The 16394-nt window shown below is 44.4% G+C and overlaps 2 protein-coding genes across 4 annotated transcripts; one reads left to right on the top strand and one right to left on the bottom strand.

The window, feature by feature from the left end:
* Positions 1 to 51: 51 nt before the first annotated feature.
* pygo2 (pygopus homolog 2 (Drosophila)) lies at positions 52 to 5538 on the bottom strand. 3 transcript variants are annotated; one of them, XM_034600383.1, is made up of 4 exons: positions 5325 to 5530; positions 4467 to 4530; positions 3760 to 3812; positions 52 to 3497 (listed from the first exon to the last, which is right to left on the bottom strand). In XM_034600383.1, the coding sequence occupies exons 2-4, from the start codon at positions 4516 to 4518 to the stop codon at positions 1737 to 1739; spliced, it is 1866 nt and encodes a 621-aa protein (XP_034456274.1). In that variant the 5' UTR covers positions 4519 to 4530; positions 5325 to 5530; the 3' UTR covers positions 52 to 1736. The 3 variants fall into 3 exon arrangements, with proteins under 3 accessions (XP_034456274.1, XP_034456273.1, XP_034456275.1); XM_034600382.1 differs by having other exon boundaries at positions 4467 to 5538; XM_034600384.1 differs by lacking the exon at positions 4467 to 4530.
* A 1235-nt stretch (positions 5539 to 6773) lies between these two features.
* LOC117770715 (SH2 domain-containing adapter protein E-like) lies at positions 6774 to 16093 on the top strand. Its single transcript, XM_034600385.1, has 6 exons — positions 6774 to 7816; positions 10395 to 10521; positions 11727 to 11954; positions 12720 to 12960; positions 13695 to 13814; positions 14756 to 16093. The coding sequence occupies exons 1-6, from the start codon at positions 7316 to 7318 to the stop codon at positions 14937 to 14939; spliced, it is 1401 nt and encodes a 466-aa protein (XP_034456276.1). The 5' UTR covers positions 6774 to 7315; the 3' UTR covers positions 14940 to 16093.
* The last annotated feature ends 301 nt before the right edge of the window (positions 16094 to 16394 follow it).

The raw sequence follows: 16394 nt of genomic DNA, 5'->3' as shown, positions 1-16394 counted from the left end.
ACAAATCACCATAGATAACTGCTTCTAAACGACCACTTATTTTCTCAAATGTTTTTTTAATTGATGTTTTAATGAGATTTCCAACCCTCATTTTAATACAATTTTTATCACAAAAAAAAGGGAATAAAAAACAGACAGACGAGTACAAAAAATCTCTTTACTTCAGAGTTCAGTACCTTTCCCTTTCCCACCTGGTGTGGGACACAGTGGTTCCTCCAAGTTTCACCAGGAGGCGCCAGAACAGAGCAAAAGCACAGCACAAATACCAGTACAAAATTAAAAGGGAACAGCTGAGAGAGCAAGAAAAAGGCAATCGAATGAAGTAAATGAAAGGAAACGAAGAAGGAAGAATAGTTATAAACACCTTATACTGTGACAGAAGTGTGAAAATGGGTATTTTTCGCTCATTAGTTATTTGGTCTACTTCAAGGCCTCTCGCTGCTCAGAGGCCAGAATATAAACATAAACAGGTCAGACACTTACTGCATTGGTTCACATGCACCCCCCGCCCCCTTTTTTTCCTATTTTTTTTTGTTTTGTTAAAAAGGAACTATGAACATTTGATATGACATGATGCCACTACTTGCTATGCCAACACCATCCAAAAGCACTGATGTCACGATTTCATGTGTACTGCAGAGATAAAAACCAACTGTTGACTCAAATGTACTGTATATAAAAAACCAAAAACGCCATATTGTTTACAACCAAGACACATAGGTTCAACTCATTATTTTTGTTCATTGGTCGACTCTGCGGCATGTTCACAACGGATGGGGGGAGTTCCAGACAAATGTTTCAACCTAATATTTACAACTACATGGACTTAACCCTCGATGTGAAGTGTGGGTGAAATCTCGGCCCGGGTCTCCTTTGGATTTATCAGCACAAGGTACAAAATGATTACAGGGTCAAAGTGTGTATGTGTAGGAATTATCAAAAGAACATAGAAATTGACCCCCTCCCCCCCTCACTTGACATTTATGTTTCACAATACACATGATACTGTTTACACTGAAATATACTGATGCGTTATTCTGTTTTCTTGCCCTTGATTCCAGGAAAAAAAGTTGTGATGTCCTAGAATAAAGCTGCGATTCAATCAATGAATAAAACTCCAGTCCCTTTTAGTTTGATGGACTCTTCATTATTAAACTTTTTCATTTTTAAAGAATCTATAAATTATGTATTTTAATTTAAAGCCAAGAATAATCAAAAAATACTGTTCGTACTTTGGGTCAAAACACAGTCTGGCCATTATCCAACATTTCTCCCCCTGTCTAACGTGGGTTTGTGTGTGTGTGTGATTGTGTGTTTGAAATAGCATCACACTCTTGTGGTGTGCGAGTGTGCCAAGTCAATCCCAGTCAGTCAGTGCGGGAGCTTCCGTGCCAGTCAGTTACAAAGTGTGTGAGGTAGTGTGTTGGTGTCAGTGCTTTGCTGGTTGGCAGGCTAGATGTCTGGAGGACTGTGTAGTTTTAACATTCATCATGATTTGACTCCTGTGGGGTGGGGAGAAGAAAAATCGTTTGCCTAGAGTCACTCAAAGCTCTATTTATAAGCATGAATGTCAATGAGTGTGTTCCTCTGTGTAGTGAACAAGTAAAGGGCTAGTCAAGAGAAAACTGGGCAAGTAGCTGACATGACACACACGTCATTCAGTGAGATCAGAACAAAGATGTCTTTTTGTGTCCTTACGTGTCGCACCTCCACGCTGCTCTTTTGTCACCCACTCCTCAACTCTCATTAGCTGCCACCAGCTGGCCTAATCCCTGGCGCACAAACACAGCCTGGATGTCCTTGGTCTTGATGCAGAAGTCACAGGCCCAAACAGCAGAGCTCTCTCGAGTCAGCAGTCCGTACGCTGGCTCTGTCAGGCCTGTACAGTCACGGTGGAACCAGCGTTGGCACGAGGCCTCGCACAGGATGGCGTCCTGGTCGTCGTGGACCTCCGCCATACAGAGGCCGCAAGGGAAGACCATACCGGGGCCACCGAGTTTTCCGGGGCCAGAACCGGGCCCGGTCGAGGGGGCAGCAGGGCCGGGGGGCAGGGGAGACTGGGTGTTCGGAGTTGAGGTGGAGTTAGAAGGGGGGTTGGGGTTGCTGCCAGGAGTGTTGCCCCCATTATTATTGGTCATGCTGTTCTGACCTGAATTGGAGGCTGCATTTGGCATCGGACCACCAGAACCTGGAGTGTTGTTCTGCTGGTTGTAAGGTGTGGAGCCAGGGGCAGAGTTAGGTGGAGTAGATTGTTGCTGCTGGGAAGAGTTATTAGAGTTTGGTGTGTTTGAATTGCTGGGGGGCTGTAGCTGGGAGGGAGGTGGATGCTGGGGCTGCCCTGATCCATTCAGGGGACCAGTGGGGGAAGAGTTAGGGTTAGACTGGGGCTGTGCCGAGGGAGGCTGACCAGGTGTATTGGCATTGGGCTGCTGAACGTCAGGGTGGCCAGGGAAGCCTCCCCCAGGCTGTGGTGGGCCAGAGTTAGGAGGAGGGCCAGGAGTGGAGTTATTAGGAGGGGGGCCATTAGGATTTAGGTTAAGTTGTTGCTGCTGCTGCTGTTGTTGCTGCTGTTGCTGCTGCTGTTGTTGCTGCTGCTGCTGCTGTTGTTGCTGCTGCTGCTGTTGTTGTTGCTGCTGCTGCTGCTGTTGTTGCTGCTGCTGAGGCCCAGGCGGCGCCCCTCCTCCACCAAAGTTCTTTCCATCCTCGTTACCTGGCCCTGGCGGACTGGGGCCTGGGTAGGGACCATCCTGTGAGGTAGGGAACTGTCCTTGAGGGGGCATACCTGGTAACCCTCCTACCATGTTGCCTCCAGGGCCACCACCCATTCCACCCATCATATTCATCCCAGGACCCATGCCTCCTCCCATGGAAGGCAGGGGGCCATGGGGGGGGCCTCTGGGGCCTCCACCACCAGGTAGTGGTGGGCTGTTAAATGGATGTCCACCTTGTCCATGCTGCTGCTGTGGAGGCATGCCAAACCGAGGATGGGGCGGCCCCCCTCCACCAGGACCTCCCATACCCCCCGGCGACAACATGGGATTGAATCCTGGTCCGGGGTGCATGGGTGGACTGAAGTTAGGTGGCATATTGAACTGAGAGGGGCCACCAGGGGGGAATCCTCCGCCACCTCCTCCTCCTCCCGCACTCCCTCCGCCGCCGCCACCTCCAAAGCCAGGCATTCCTCCAAAACCTAGCTGGTGGTGAGGCCCAGCATTAGGTGAAGGGCCAAACGGTGGCCTCCGCACAGGCTGACCGCCGCCTGGTCCTCCTGGGCCTCCCATGAAGCCCATGCCTCCGCCCATCCTGCCTCCACCACCATACCCACCTCCTCCACTTGCACCTGGGCTTGGAAGAAACGGAGCACCACCTGGTCCACCTGTCCCAGTCGGTCGGGATGGGGGCCCAAAGTCATCGTCAAAGGGGTTGGAGGCGACCAGGTGGTCCACCATGGGGGTAGGAGGAGGCGCAAACTCAGTGAGGTGGGAGAACCCCGCAGGCTAAAACGAAGGAGAAAAAATTAAACAACTGTTACTTTCTCTTTATATCAGTCTGAAAGGCCCTTTCTGTGTTTCCTTCATGAAGCAAAGTAATCAGATTTCTTAAATCAAATCAGGTCTGCTGTGACTCAGGAAGTCGAGTCCTTTAAAAAATAAAAGCGTTTTGTATAGCCGTGACTGTATGAATGTGTGTGAATGGGTGGCCATGACTTGTTCTGTAAAATGACTAGAAAAGCGCTTTAAAAGTCCATTCAATTATTACCTGAGCCGTTGATTTCCTCGCCTTCTTCTTCTCCGGGCTCTTCATCTGAGAAGCTGAAAGAGGAAAATAAGGAGGGGGGGGGGGGGGAAATATTATATTAGCAGCAACAAAATCGGGCCTCCATTTTCTCATCCCATTGGTCCACCACCAATCGAGTGCAGCATCACATTTGGTTTGGCCAATACCCCTGAGTGACAGAGTGGAGCAGCTTTAGACCTAGGGCCTCTTCCCTCCCCCCCCCCAAGTCCAACAGTTGGGATGGATTCAATGATGGGACATAGACTGGCATGAGGACAAGATGCTTGAAAATCCAGGCGTTACCATCACCCCCGAGGTTATTATGAAGCCTTGAATCGCAAAATGACCCAGGCGGACCAAAGGACCCAGGCGAGGGGGAGAGAGGCCGCAAACAGAGGCAGAAGAGGTAAGGTCAATGGGGGACACAGGGAAAAAAAGAGACGAAGACATAAGGACGAGGAAACGTAGTTGGAGGTACATTGACAGCCAGATAGACATCAACCCCGTTCACAGGTCCATTCTGAGAGAAACAGCCACCACCGGAGACAGTCGTGAAGTTTACATGTGGGGAGGGGGGGGGGGTAGGCGAGAAGGGGTTTTGCTAACAGCACCAGTGCAGCCCATTGCAGCGCAGTAATGGATGATTCCGATCTGATTGGGGGGGGGAGATGGGTGAAGTAAATTCCTACCTTTGCTTCGTTTTCCTTGTCCCGCCTGTAGTCTCCCCGATTCGGCAGCCATTAGCTAATATGACTGTCGGTGAAGTGGCATGTCACCGTTCATATGCAAGAAAAAAAAAGTTAAAAATGACGACGTCTGGAAAGGCTTATGTGCCGAGGAGGTGGACTGCGCCTTCAGGTCATGACAATAACGATCAAATGGTTGTCATCGCAGCAGAAACGAACACGGGGTGTGTTTTTTTGGTTGGTTGCTAGATTTGTGTTTTTAACAACGTCGGCCCAGGTCTGCAAACTCCTTTCCAGCTGCAAATACTCCGCCACGGTGTCTGTCACGCCGGGATTTGGTCACCAAATAAGCGTCAGGTAACCCTGAGCTGGTTCTCGCTATTTAGCACAAGTTCGTTTGGTTGCTAGCTGGTATTTTCTTGGCTAGCTGGGTGAAACTGGTCGCTCGCCACCTGGCCCGTGTGCCGGTACAAGCAATGTTACACAGCACCACTCCCCCCCCCCCCCTCTCTCTCTCTCTCTCTAAGAAATGATCACTTACAGATGTGTGGCTAACAAGCAGCTAGCTAACGCAAGCTAGTGACTGCCTTAGCTAACTAGCTAGCCACGTTACTCAATGTGGCTAGCTAGCAGCGCCGAGTGGCCGCAACAACTGGCACATCGACGCGGAACTGCGAGTTTATCTCCACAAATCGACCACGTGCCCTCGGATACACTCATCACAGCATGTATGAGGCAAAGCAGTCGACCACGTCTCCGGGAGCTGTGGTCCACTATGCTAGCATTAGCTTGCTAGCTAACGTTAGCATGCCACTGAAGATAGCTAGCCATCTTGCAGGCTGTCTGGGAAGCAAACTGTACCCTTTCTCCGTTGCGTGCTCTGCTGTCCCGTTAAACTGAAACTCTCTGGTGCGTCATTGCCAGACAAAGCGGTCCTCACGCGGCGTGTGCTTGATGATCCACCATTCGGCTATAATTCATTCAAAAACGCAAATTTTGCCATAATTATCGTGGCCTTCCGTCGCCACCGGACAAAGAGGGACAAACAGGAGTATCGCGCACCGCGGAGCGTCCCATTCCGCCGGGAAACCGGGGGTGTCGAGAGGGGTGCTTCGCGACTTTAAAACGATTTTGAGAGCTTTTACAAAACCACCGACACACTGTGTGATTCATGTAACTTCTAATTTATATATTTGATGATCCGATTGACTCTTAATGGTTCATAGTGGTTGTGGTTTGACTTTTAGAATTGGCGTCATACCTTTCGCTGGTGCACATGGAGCAGCTCAGAACGAACCATTTCCTTACTATACTATATGAAGTGAAATCAGAGGTGGATATTAATCAAACAGCCAATTAAGCACATTATCAAGTGACATTATGATTAATATACAATTAATGCCCAACATCTATTAGCATAGTTGTCAACTTTGTTCCAAGTTTCTTTATAAAAAAAAACAATGCATGAATGTAGGTAGGCTGCTGTGTAATAATAATGCATCAGAGCAGAATCAATACTAACATCAATTTGATTCATATTAGAAGGTGTATATGCTTTTTATTTTGCTATCAACAAATATTTTTGGTTGGTATAGGTCTAAATATAATACAGAGGTTTCATTAATTATAGGAGGAATGAAATAATACAGATCTTACAGAAGTTTATTTAGCCTGTTATAATATTTCTCCCCACAACTGGAGAGTAGCATAGTACATTTACTTAAATGTTGCTTTCAGGTCAAATTTTGAAGTACTTCTTTTACTTCAGTATTGATATTCAGGAGAAATGGAACGACATAAAAACCTGTATCTGGTTGTCGTGGTTACTATTTGCTTCACAAATTAAGATTTTACACAGAAAACCCGTACAGGTGTATATAGCGGGTTATCTAAAATATTACGAATACAACAACAACAACTACTACTGCTACTGCTGCTGCTACTATTACTACTAATAAAATACATTTTAAAAAACTTTTCAAAACAAAGTTAGTGGTTAGAGCAAGATTAAAACATTTCATATAACAATAACAAAAACAATATTAATAAACTTTATTTACACACAAAGTGCTTTGATATGACAAAAACATCATGAAAGCATTTCAGGACAGATACAAAAGATCAGGGAATAAAAGAAATACAGGAATAAAACATTTAAATGCAGCATTTAACAACAACAATAAAATAATAATAAAACAGACAATTATAAGGTAATAATAATTGTGTACTAGAAATAAACAATATAAATTAATAGGGATTTAAAAGATGTCAATGATTCTGCAGACCTCCATCATGGCATGTAGAATGAAACATCGCCGCCCACCCGGCTCTGCCTCCCCCATCCTCTCAACTTCACACACCCCCTCCCCTCTCTTCACTCCAGCCTCAGTCACAGGCTCGTTGAGATGGTGGACGGTTGTCACACATCAGCCTCTCTCGGAATGGGACCACACATCAGAAGTAGGACAAACTTTACCTTCTTTCAGCTCATCCCACTCTGAAGACTCCTCTTCCTCCAAAGGGAATACACTTTTTCTCTGGAGCAGGTGTCAGACAACCATAAATGGGATAAAGTTTGAATTTTCCTCCCTTTGCCAAACAGGCATGAAGGTTGTGGGTGTTTTATCCTATAGTTGGGTATTTGACCAGAGAGCGATGGGCTGTTAAGAGCATTTATGATATTCTTCAAAGTGAGGAGTGGAGCTCCTGCAGTCTGTCCTAGAATAAAGCAGCGGAAGTCTTTTGTTGGAAAGGGCTGTGATTTGTAAAGGTGCGTCTCTGGGGCCCTGTATGGAGCTGAAAGGTGTCGGAGCAGGAACACAGAGGTTTCACTGGTTTCCATCTGAGCTGCAATGGCAAAGTGGTTCAAGGAGTTTCCCATCAACCTGAAAAATGGTGCCGACAGGATCCGCTCAGCCTCCGAGTCACAACCGAGAGCCGGGAAGGGCGGCCTGGTCGCCGGCATAGGCACCAAAACCTCAGGCTCCAAAACGGGCCAGCGCAAGAACTCCTCCTCTGACAGCACCGGCGGAGGAGTTGGGTCTCTCCTGACCGGGAGGAACCGGAAAAACTCGGCTGTGGAGCTGGGCAGAACCGGTGGAAGCCCCCCGAGTAAAGATGGGAAAGTGTGGGACAACCTGTTGTCCGGGAAGAGCTGGAAAAACTCCAAAGCAGAGCCGGTGTTTGAGGAGCAGCACCGGGTCCCGAAGAGCTCCCCCCCAGCCAATGCCTCCTACATCAGCCGGCTGATCCGACTGGACAAACAGGACAAGAGCCCCAACTTCAACAGCGGTACCATCAGCAACACAGTGGGAAGTGAAGCAGAGAAACCAGCCCAGAGCAAAGCAGAAACAGTGAGTAACCATCTGCCACCAAAACATGTCAATACACCATTAATATCCTTAAAATACCTTTGGAGGCTCATGATATCTGTGCTGTTCAAATATCTTAAATTTCAAGATTTTACAGGGCTTTATTTAACCTGTTATATTTGTTCAAAGTAAAGATACTGTATTTCTGTTCTGAAACTTTTTTTGTCAGTCTAACTTAAATATCCTAAAACTAAAGACTAACTTAGTACATTTACTCTAGTATTGCACTCCAGTAACTTTCAGGTACTTCTTTTACTTTAGTATTAATATTTCCAGTTTATGCCCCTTTACATTCCCATTGCACCATATTTCAGAGGAAATGAAATAAGATAAAAAAAACCTTATCTGGTTGCTATGGTTACTATTTGCCTCTTAGATTAAGATTTTATGCAGGAAACCCCCGATGGATTAAAAAACAATATGATGAACCTACCAAACGGAATAGCCTAACGTAGTGGAAACAACTCTCAAACCTATGGTTAAAACCAACAACCGCTTGGCCAATGTGTTAATACATCAATTCAAATATTGATCAACAATATTCATCAATAATAATATGAACAGTTTTCTGCTTTACAGTTACTGGTCTGTACTTTGCTCAAGTAAAACCACTGTAACTAAGTAGTTCTGCAATGTACTAGTATTTTTTGTAGCTTTTGTAGTATTTAGTAAGTATAAGATGCAAATGTTTCTCCAGTGTTGATATGATAATCCACGTAAATTAAAACAGAATCAGTGGCACCTTCCTCTGATTCGTGCAGCATTGCAACAAAAATAAAATGTGTTGTCATCAATATTAGTGACAATGAATTGGCCGGGCTCCAGTCCAATCTCTGAAGATTGATATTAATGTTTCTGCGTCTTCCTCCCCTTTGTCTCAGCAACACTCCATTGTGTCCACTCCTCCCAGTCGCTCTGTCTATCTCTCGTTCTCTTCCTCTCCACCCCTCGCCCTCACACCCACCTTCCCGCTGCCTCGAATACAAAGCTGCGGTCAGACATGAGGCCTTCACCTCCCTCTCTTCTGGCTCAGTATTCCCCTTCTCTCACCCGCCCTCCCTCCGCCTCATCCCTCTCTTTCACTAGAAATCAGGCCCCCTGGTGAAGGCTATCATATTATAAAAAGCATTGTGTCATTTGACACTCAGGTGCTATCCCAAGTTCCCTCCAGCTTGGCTTTGAAAAAAAAGAGGAGAAAGAGAGAAGTCGGGGAGGTGATAGTGGAGAGAAGGTGTGAAAAAAGACAGATAAAAGAGAATGAAATGGGGAGTTTTATGTTGCAAAAAGGGAGTAAATCCCCATTCTCCATCTCAAATTTATGCATCAACCACTTGTTTAATGGCTCTCAGTGGAGCGAATACCTCAAGACCCAACACTCCCCGTATGAAACCACATTTAAATTCATTTTTAATTGGATCTGCACCAAATTGCAAACACTCACGTTTCACCTGAATGTGCCCGATTTTTTTACATCAAGATTCACAAATTATTCCCTGGGAAATCAAGGAAAATGTTGAAAAACGCCCTATCATACAATGTTAAAAGACAGGGATTCAAAAAATACTGGATCTGCCCCCTGATCCCGATCCCCACCAAAACTAAATGGATTGACCCATCCGTCCACCAAGTTTCGTGGAAATCGGTTGAGTACATGTGACGTAATCCTGCTTACAAACAAACAAACAAACCAACAGACATGGGTGACAACATAAACTCCTTGGTGGTAGTAGGTGTTCTAGTTTATATGTGTTACATCTAGCGTTTTGTCCCCTAATTTATAAAGAATTTTATTTCTACAGGAAGTGAATGTAAAAGCAAAAAAATGTGTATGTCTGCATTTGTCAGATTAAACCTCTATAAAATAAGAATGTTAACAACACTGAGTTATTACCTGTCAAACATCTGCTAGTTTATTATAAACACAGACAAATGAGTGAGAGAGACGGCTTCACTTTACGGCCTGGTCTTATCTCTGGTTGGTTAGCGGCTTGTAAAATAAACAAGTAATGATGTGACGCCGATAAGATGATGAGACAGAGGAGCGTAACTGGAAAAGAGGTTGTTAACTTAAAGATATGAATGTGAGGAGAATGGGCTTTTAAGCAAAGAGACACTCTTCAGAAAACAATGTATATGAGGAGACAAGAAGATATTCTTCTCACTGAAGTCTGACATGTAGTTTATTGAAGTACTTTTTTTTTGTCTGACAAAACCCTTCATCCCTGTCGGATCAGTCTCAGTCTTCCACCTCTTCATAAACGCCTCATGTTCCATTTTCCATTTTTGTGTAAAATATCAAATATTTTCCAGTTCCAGCTTCAGAATTTGCTGCCATATTTTCATATATGGAACAATATATTTTGTTCAATATCTACTTCTGCCAACTCCATCGACGTGTCTGATAGATTCCACAATATGCAAAATATTTACATGACTGCATTTCTAATCTTATTTCGGTGTTTATTTCCCTCAATTCCAATCTGAAAGTGTTTGTCTTTTTAGTGTCTAAACTATGCATGAAACATATTGATTTCCCTGTGTGTGTGTTTTGTTTTTGCAGGTGATAATTCTTGAGGATTATGCCGATCCATTTGACGCTCAGAAGACCAGAGAGCAAAGAGAGGCAGAGCGGGTTGGGGAGAATGATGGATACATGGAGCCTTATGATGCCCAGCAGATGATCACTGGTGAGACTTACGTTTACATTGATATGATCTCACTGCCTTGTTGTTACAGTAACACTAGGAAGACAATCTGCATCTGAACACGTATCCTCAACGACAGGATTCTCCTTTTCAGTCTCTCCGGGCCGAGCAGTGAGAACGTGAACTCACTCCCCCAGTGCTCTCTGCACCCCATGGGGTTGCCACAGCAACTCCGCTGCATTCGGACAATGGGTGCAGTTTCCTGCCCCTGCTTCCTCTTTCCTGTCTCTGTTTCCTGGTACTATTCTCTAAAAAGGAAGTTGGCCCTCAGTGCCCCCCCTCCCCTCCTCTCCTCTCGGATGCAGCTCTGTGTAAACCCCTACATGGACCCGTCTGCCCATTTATCAAAACTTCCCAGCATCCAGGATGACTGGTGGTCCGTCGTCCAATCACAACCCCCCCCCCGACCTTTCCTTCCATCGCTCCATTGTTTTAACTAAAAAGAGGGTTACACAATAGCCTGCTGTGAATGTGAGAATGTTTTATTGCGGTGCTTTCGAGTAGCTGTCACTTCAATCAGTGCCACTTCCAGGCCTCCTCAAAGAAGTCTGCAGAGGATGTGATGATGTGACTCAGTCAATTTACGAGGTTTAAATTACCGCAAGGAAGTCGGCAAGGGTCTGATGTCACTGTGATTCAATCAGCAAAGCCATGAGATCATTATTAACACTTTAACATCAGATACCAGAAACTAAACCGATATTGTGGTAGTTGAAATGGATATTCCCACCCACAGAACTGAAAGAAAATATCAATTTATTTTAATTCAAAAATCCTTGTTCTCCTTTTGTCAGTTGGCAATTTTAGATAAACTGGATTTGTAAACATGAAAATCCATCCAAAAATATACAAAAGTTGATGGCAGCTGGCTGATCAATAGATGACCAAGGTTGTCCACTGTGTGAGGAATATATTTCTTTAAATCCATGGTTTATTGGAGAGGTACAGACTTTTTTAAATCATACAATAAAATGTACAAAAAATGTGACATGAAGATTCCTGATGTACATGAGTTTGTTGCACATGAAATCCAAAGTTTTCTCTGTGAACTTAATAATAATAAAAAACTGAAGAATCATACAGAAGAGATTTGAGTGGGGCCCCACTCAAATCACCATCCATCATTTTAGTGTTGGTTATCTGAGGCCTCAATCTTAATCTTTAATCTCATGTCTTCCACCTGCCAGAGATCAGACGTCGGGGGTCCAAGGACCTGCTGAAGGTCTGCGTGCTGAGTGAGGGGATAGTAGAGGAGGGCCAGTCCGCGCCCCTTCAGATCTATGACGTCCCGTACGAGGGGGGAGGTGATGGTGACAAGCCGGTGGTCACACGGCCGGAGGTGGATCCTCGTCCCTCCACCGAGTACGAGCTGCCGTGGGAGAGGAAGAAGGATCATATCGTCAGAACTCTGTCCGGTAAATAGATCGCACACAGACTGATACCCGAGAAAAGAGTTGGCGCCAATTCTACGAATACCTTTAATTTGAAAGTGAGGGGATTTTTCCCTCTGAAAACACCTGAACTGAACTTCCTGCACCTTTTTAAATCAACAATCCACTTGTTTGCGTAAGTAGCTACAAGAAACCAGAAAGAGGGGACATCTCCAACAGTCTCCTTAAACTCAATCAAGCTGCACCAAATTGCTCACACTCATTGATATCATTTCCCGCCTTTTTTCATCAAGATCCAAGATCTGGGAAATTACTGAAAATGTCAAAAAGCTCATGCAAATCTTGGAAAGTTAAAGAAAGTGATAAATAAATTCCTGGATCCGTCCCTTTGTGCGGATCCACGTCAGAATTCAATGGGTTCTTTGTTGTCCCTTGTTCCATCCTCCTTGGCAGAGGTAATAAAAGTGCATTGCTGATTTCAGGCTGTCACTTTTTCAATTGTGATACTGGTTCATCCAATGCAGCACCAACCCTGCCTCCTCTCTGCCTTAGATCCATATGAAAAATATTTGGTCAAAAAACAAGTCAGGCCTGCGCTCACATTTATATTTCATATGCTGCACAGACCAACAGCATACTAAATAATATTTTGCATGAGACATCAAAGTGCTGTCTTCTTATTCTATATTTACTGGAGGCGCCGGCATCCAGTTCAAACTTGGGCAGCAGAGATGCTGTGTATTTCTCTACATGAATTCATATCTTCTCTCCTGACTCTTCTTCCCCCAGCACAGTTTGACAGCCCTGAGCGCCCAGCCAAAGATGAGACGCCTCACCCGACACTCACCAGGCAGCCGCAGCATCCGCCCACCCAGCCGCTGTCTCAGCATCAGCATCTGAGGCAGAAAAGCTGGACCCAGAAGATCCTGCGATCGTCGCCGCCGACCCTGACGCCTTCCTCCACGCCGGGCAGCGGCCCTGACGCCGAGGTCTGCTGGGTGGACCCCTCACTGCCCCTGGAAAAGCAGAGGTATTGATTGTAGCTCAATCCTTTTCGCTGTAAATGTTATTTGTATGGAATGTGTTAGAGTGTGTTTCCATGTATTTTTCCTTTTTGCAATAAACCTCACTCCCGAATATTAATACACACGTTATTTAGTCACATTAAAGTATCACTATGTAACTTTTACTGAGCAACAGCGCCCCCCTGCAGCCACACATGGTGATTAATCCTGTTTGGCTCCACGTCCAATCAATTAAATAGTTTTCATGTAGAGAAAAAAAAAGCCTGCGTATAATCCCACTCACTGAACTGAAACACGACTGGAGGGCGGATATTACCCATGATCCCTAGCTTCCTGGACCAGAAAATGTGCCACTGTAACAAATCCACCAAACTCTGTCGAGAATCCTTCATATTTTCCTATTATTAGAGATGAATATGACTCATAAGTCTTTTTAACTGATCTGAAGTTAAGCATTACTCTTGCTGCACCGGATTCTGACAAGCTAAGCTGCGACTATTTGTCAGTTCCACACTTCTCACAGGAGATCTGTACCCACTCACCAAAGTTACAGGCGTTCAGGGTGAGGAGTGGGATGGAAAGTGACTCCATTCTTCCTACACTGAACCATCAAACTCATTAAAGCTACTGTTATAGGTTTAAAACGTTACACAGTGTTGCTTTGAGTGTCGTTTTCTACACTTGATCCATAGCAAATTAAATGTAACTTCATCTCCCCCACCCCCTCCTCCTGTCTCAGCTGGTACCACGGCTGCGTGACCCGCCAGGAGGCCGAGTTTCAGCTGCAGTCCTGCAAAGAGGCCAGCTTCCTGGTCAGGAACAGCGAGTCGGACAACAGCAAGTACTCCATCGCCCTCAAGTGAGTGTAAGAGGACAGTGCATGGGTAGTGTCCAAAGGGCTGAGATAATAACTGTGAACTCACATTGGTCTCATCCTGCAGCGTATGAAAGGAATTACATAGGTCCGGAAACATTTACTTTAACATTTTAGATTCTAAGGCTGTTACTATTCAGTGCTTTTGTTATTGCAGATGGTGATTGCATGTGTGGAGGTGTATCTGCTCTTTTGTAGTGATCCAGTGCAGTAGGGATTTTGCTACTGAGCTTGTTTTTGTCATGTTCAAAGTGTCTTAAAAGCCCAACGTTATCTCAGTCAAGAAGTTTATGTGTTTTTCCGCATTTGTTCATTTGTTAGTTAGTAGGAATACACAAAAACTACTGGATGGATTAACACAAAACTTCAAATCTGGGAATTTCTTTTTCACATTCGTTAACATTGCAAGATAGGACGTTTTTTTCATAGAGAATAGTTCGAGAATCTTTGTGAAAATATCAGACATGTTTAGGGTTCTGACATTTATGACTGCAGACCAAAATATAACTTAAAATCTTGTGAATTTAAATGTGGTTTCTTAAGGTTTTCTCAAAAGGAGAATGCCATGTATTCAAAGCCTGATACAGCATATTCTTCAGTTTTATACAACTCACATCATCATTGCAGTAAAAAAATGATTAATCTGATGCTAAAAGTATTGCCTGATAAAGTTTACTCCTGTCTGAGAATATTTTCTACAGAGTTGAGCTGTTTTGGAAATATTTAATAAAACATTAATAAAGTATTTTAAAATATTTACATCCTCAGTTGTCGTGAATGTGTTGAGCTGAGTATCACAGACATGTGAGAGGGTATCACAGGATGTTACATGAGTAGAAACGTTGCATACTTGTAGGTGAAAGCTTAAAAACATGCATGAATGATGTATGAATCAATAACATTTATTTTGGGTGAACTCTCCTCAGGACGAGCCAGGGCTGCGTTCACATCATGGTTGCTCAGACCAAAGAGAGCGGCTACACCCTGGACCAGAGCAGCTGTGTGTTCCCCAGCATCCCAGAGGTGGTGCACCATTACTGCACTCAGCGTCTGCCTTTCAACGGGGCCGAGCACATGACCCTGCTGCACCCGGTGCCTCGCACCCACTGACGACTCCGCCCTAGCACCACGTTAGGTATACAAAACAAACACACCTCTGGGCCTGCTCGGACGCAACGTTTCCTGACATCAGTCACAGTGAAGCTCAACGTGTACTTCTGTTGCTATGTCCCTTTTCTACAGGTCCCACTGTATGACTCAACTGTATCACCAGACTTTACGTGTGTTTTTTATTTTAACTGTGTGATCGTGAACACGTTTTTGCAGCTCAGCCTTAGTCTTGAAACTCTGGACGTCTTCACCTTTCTTTACTTTACTCTGATGCAAAACACACAGGCTGATGTTTTGCATGTGAAGGCTCAGCGGAGACCAAGAGGCACTTTTATTGATTAAATGTGACTTGAAGTTGTTGTTGAAAGTGACTCATACATAGCTGCATTGTTTTAATCATTATTAAAAGATAAGGAAAGATGTGCTAATTTCTGCAAATTAAAATTTATTGTGACGCAGGAAGTGCTTCAGACTTAGATAATTGTTTTGTGTCTCTCTGCTTCTCTCTGGTGGATGTGCTGGTACACTACACCAGCTTTACCAGCACAATAAGTCTTTTCTTGAACTTCCCAGTTGGTAAAACCCATGCACATGTATCATGCATATCTTTCCACTTATCAAGATACAGATAAACGCCAGCTACTTTATCTTAATACGCGCAGCAGATTTCAAATTCATGCTCCTTATACTTGTTAGTTTTCTGCAACCGCTGCCCCCTGAGGTTTTCCTCTGTCTTACTGTGAATGAGGGAGTTGTTTCTACTCTGAACTGTGAAGAGTGAGTGATTCACCCTGATGTAATGTGCAGGAGGGAAAAATGCACTGCACGATATAGTTGGAGCTTTTTAGGACAAGGACTGTGGCTGTGTTTCATTTGGGATTTTCGGATAAATAACATCGCAAAAGCCAGTGGAACAAATGACGAGATACACAGTGTTAAGTGAATGTCAAACTTCTGTATGATTTATAGACAAGAAATTAACAGATATTGAAATAATGGAAACAAAAAACAAAATACAAATTCTGTATCAGGCCCCTGTTGTTTCTCCCCCTCAAAGTGAAATGAAGCCGATCAGCAAAATGAGAATTTGTGAATGTATTATATTCCCTGTCTTCTCTTTCTTTGTGTATTCTAAATATAACGCAGACATCTGACATGGTTTGTCTTGATTTGGTGATGTGCTGGAAATCATTTGGTCTGCAACACAGAGGGATTCAAGCCCTAAGTGCCATAAATAAGGTCAAGGTTTTGTCTTGTATCCCACATATCTTGGCAGCCTGACACCGCTGGGTCTTCTCTGTGATTTAAGGAAGTCGGTTTGTGGTTTTTGGCAGCCGCGCTCACAAAGAGGTAATCCAAGGAGACACACCTGTTATACATTTTTCACCGTTGTCTTTTGATATGTGGAGACCTGATGTTGAGACATTGTAAAACAAACGCTAATAAGAAAAAAAA

Source organism: Hippoglossus hippoglossus, chromosome 11 (assembly GCF_009819705.1).
Source record: "Hippoglossus hippoglossus isolate fHipHip1 chromosome 11, fHipHip1.pri, whole genome shotgun sequence".
NCBI lineage: Eukaryota > Metazoa > Chordata > Actinopteri > Pleuronectiformes > Pleuronectidae > Hippoglossus > Hippoglossus hippoglossus.
The sequence above is the reverse complement of the archived record's forward strand: the minus strand, read 5'-3'. Positions and strand labels throughout refer to the sequence as shown.

Coding starts and splice junctions, on each gene's coding strand:
- pygo2 (XM_034600382.1), bottom strand. CDS start 4,518: ATGGCTGCCGAATCGGGGAGACTACAGGCGGGACAAGGAAAACGAAGC. Junction 3,813..4,466: donor ACAAGGAAAACGAAGCAAAG/GTAGGAATTTAC, acceptor TTCCTCTTTCAG/CTTCTCAGATGAAGAGCCCG. Junction 3,498..3,759: donor CGAGGAAATCAACGGCTCAG/GTAATAATTGAA, acceptor CCTTCGTTTTAG/CCTGCGGGGTTCTCCCACCT.
- LOC117770715 (XM_034600385.1), top strand. CDS start 7,316: ATGGCAAAGTGGTTCAAGGAGTTTCCCATCAACCTGAAAAATGGTGCC. Junction 7,817..10,394: donor CCCAGAGCAAAGCAGAAACA/GTGAGTAACCAT, acceptor TTGTTTTTGCAG/GTGATAATTCTTGAGGATTA. Junction 12,961..13,694: donor CTGCCCCTGGAAAAGCAGAG/GTATTGATTGTA, acceptor CTCCTGTCTCAG/CTGGTACCACGGCTGCGTGA.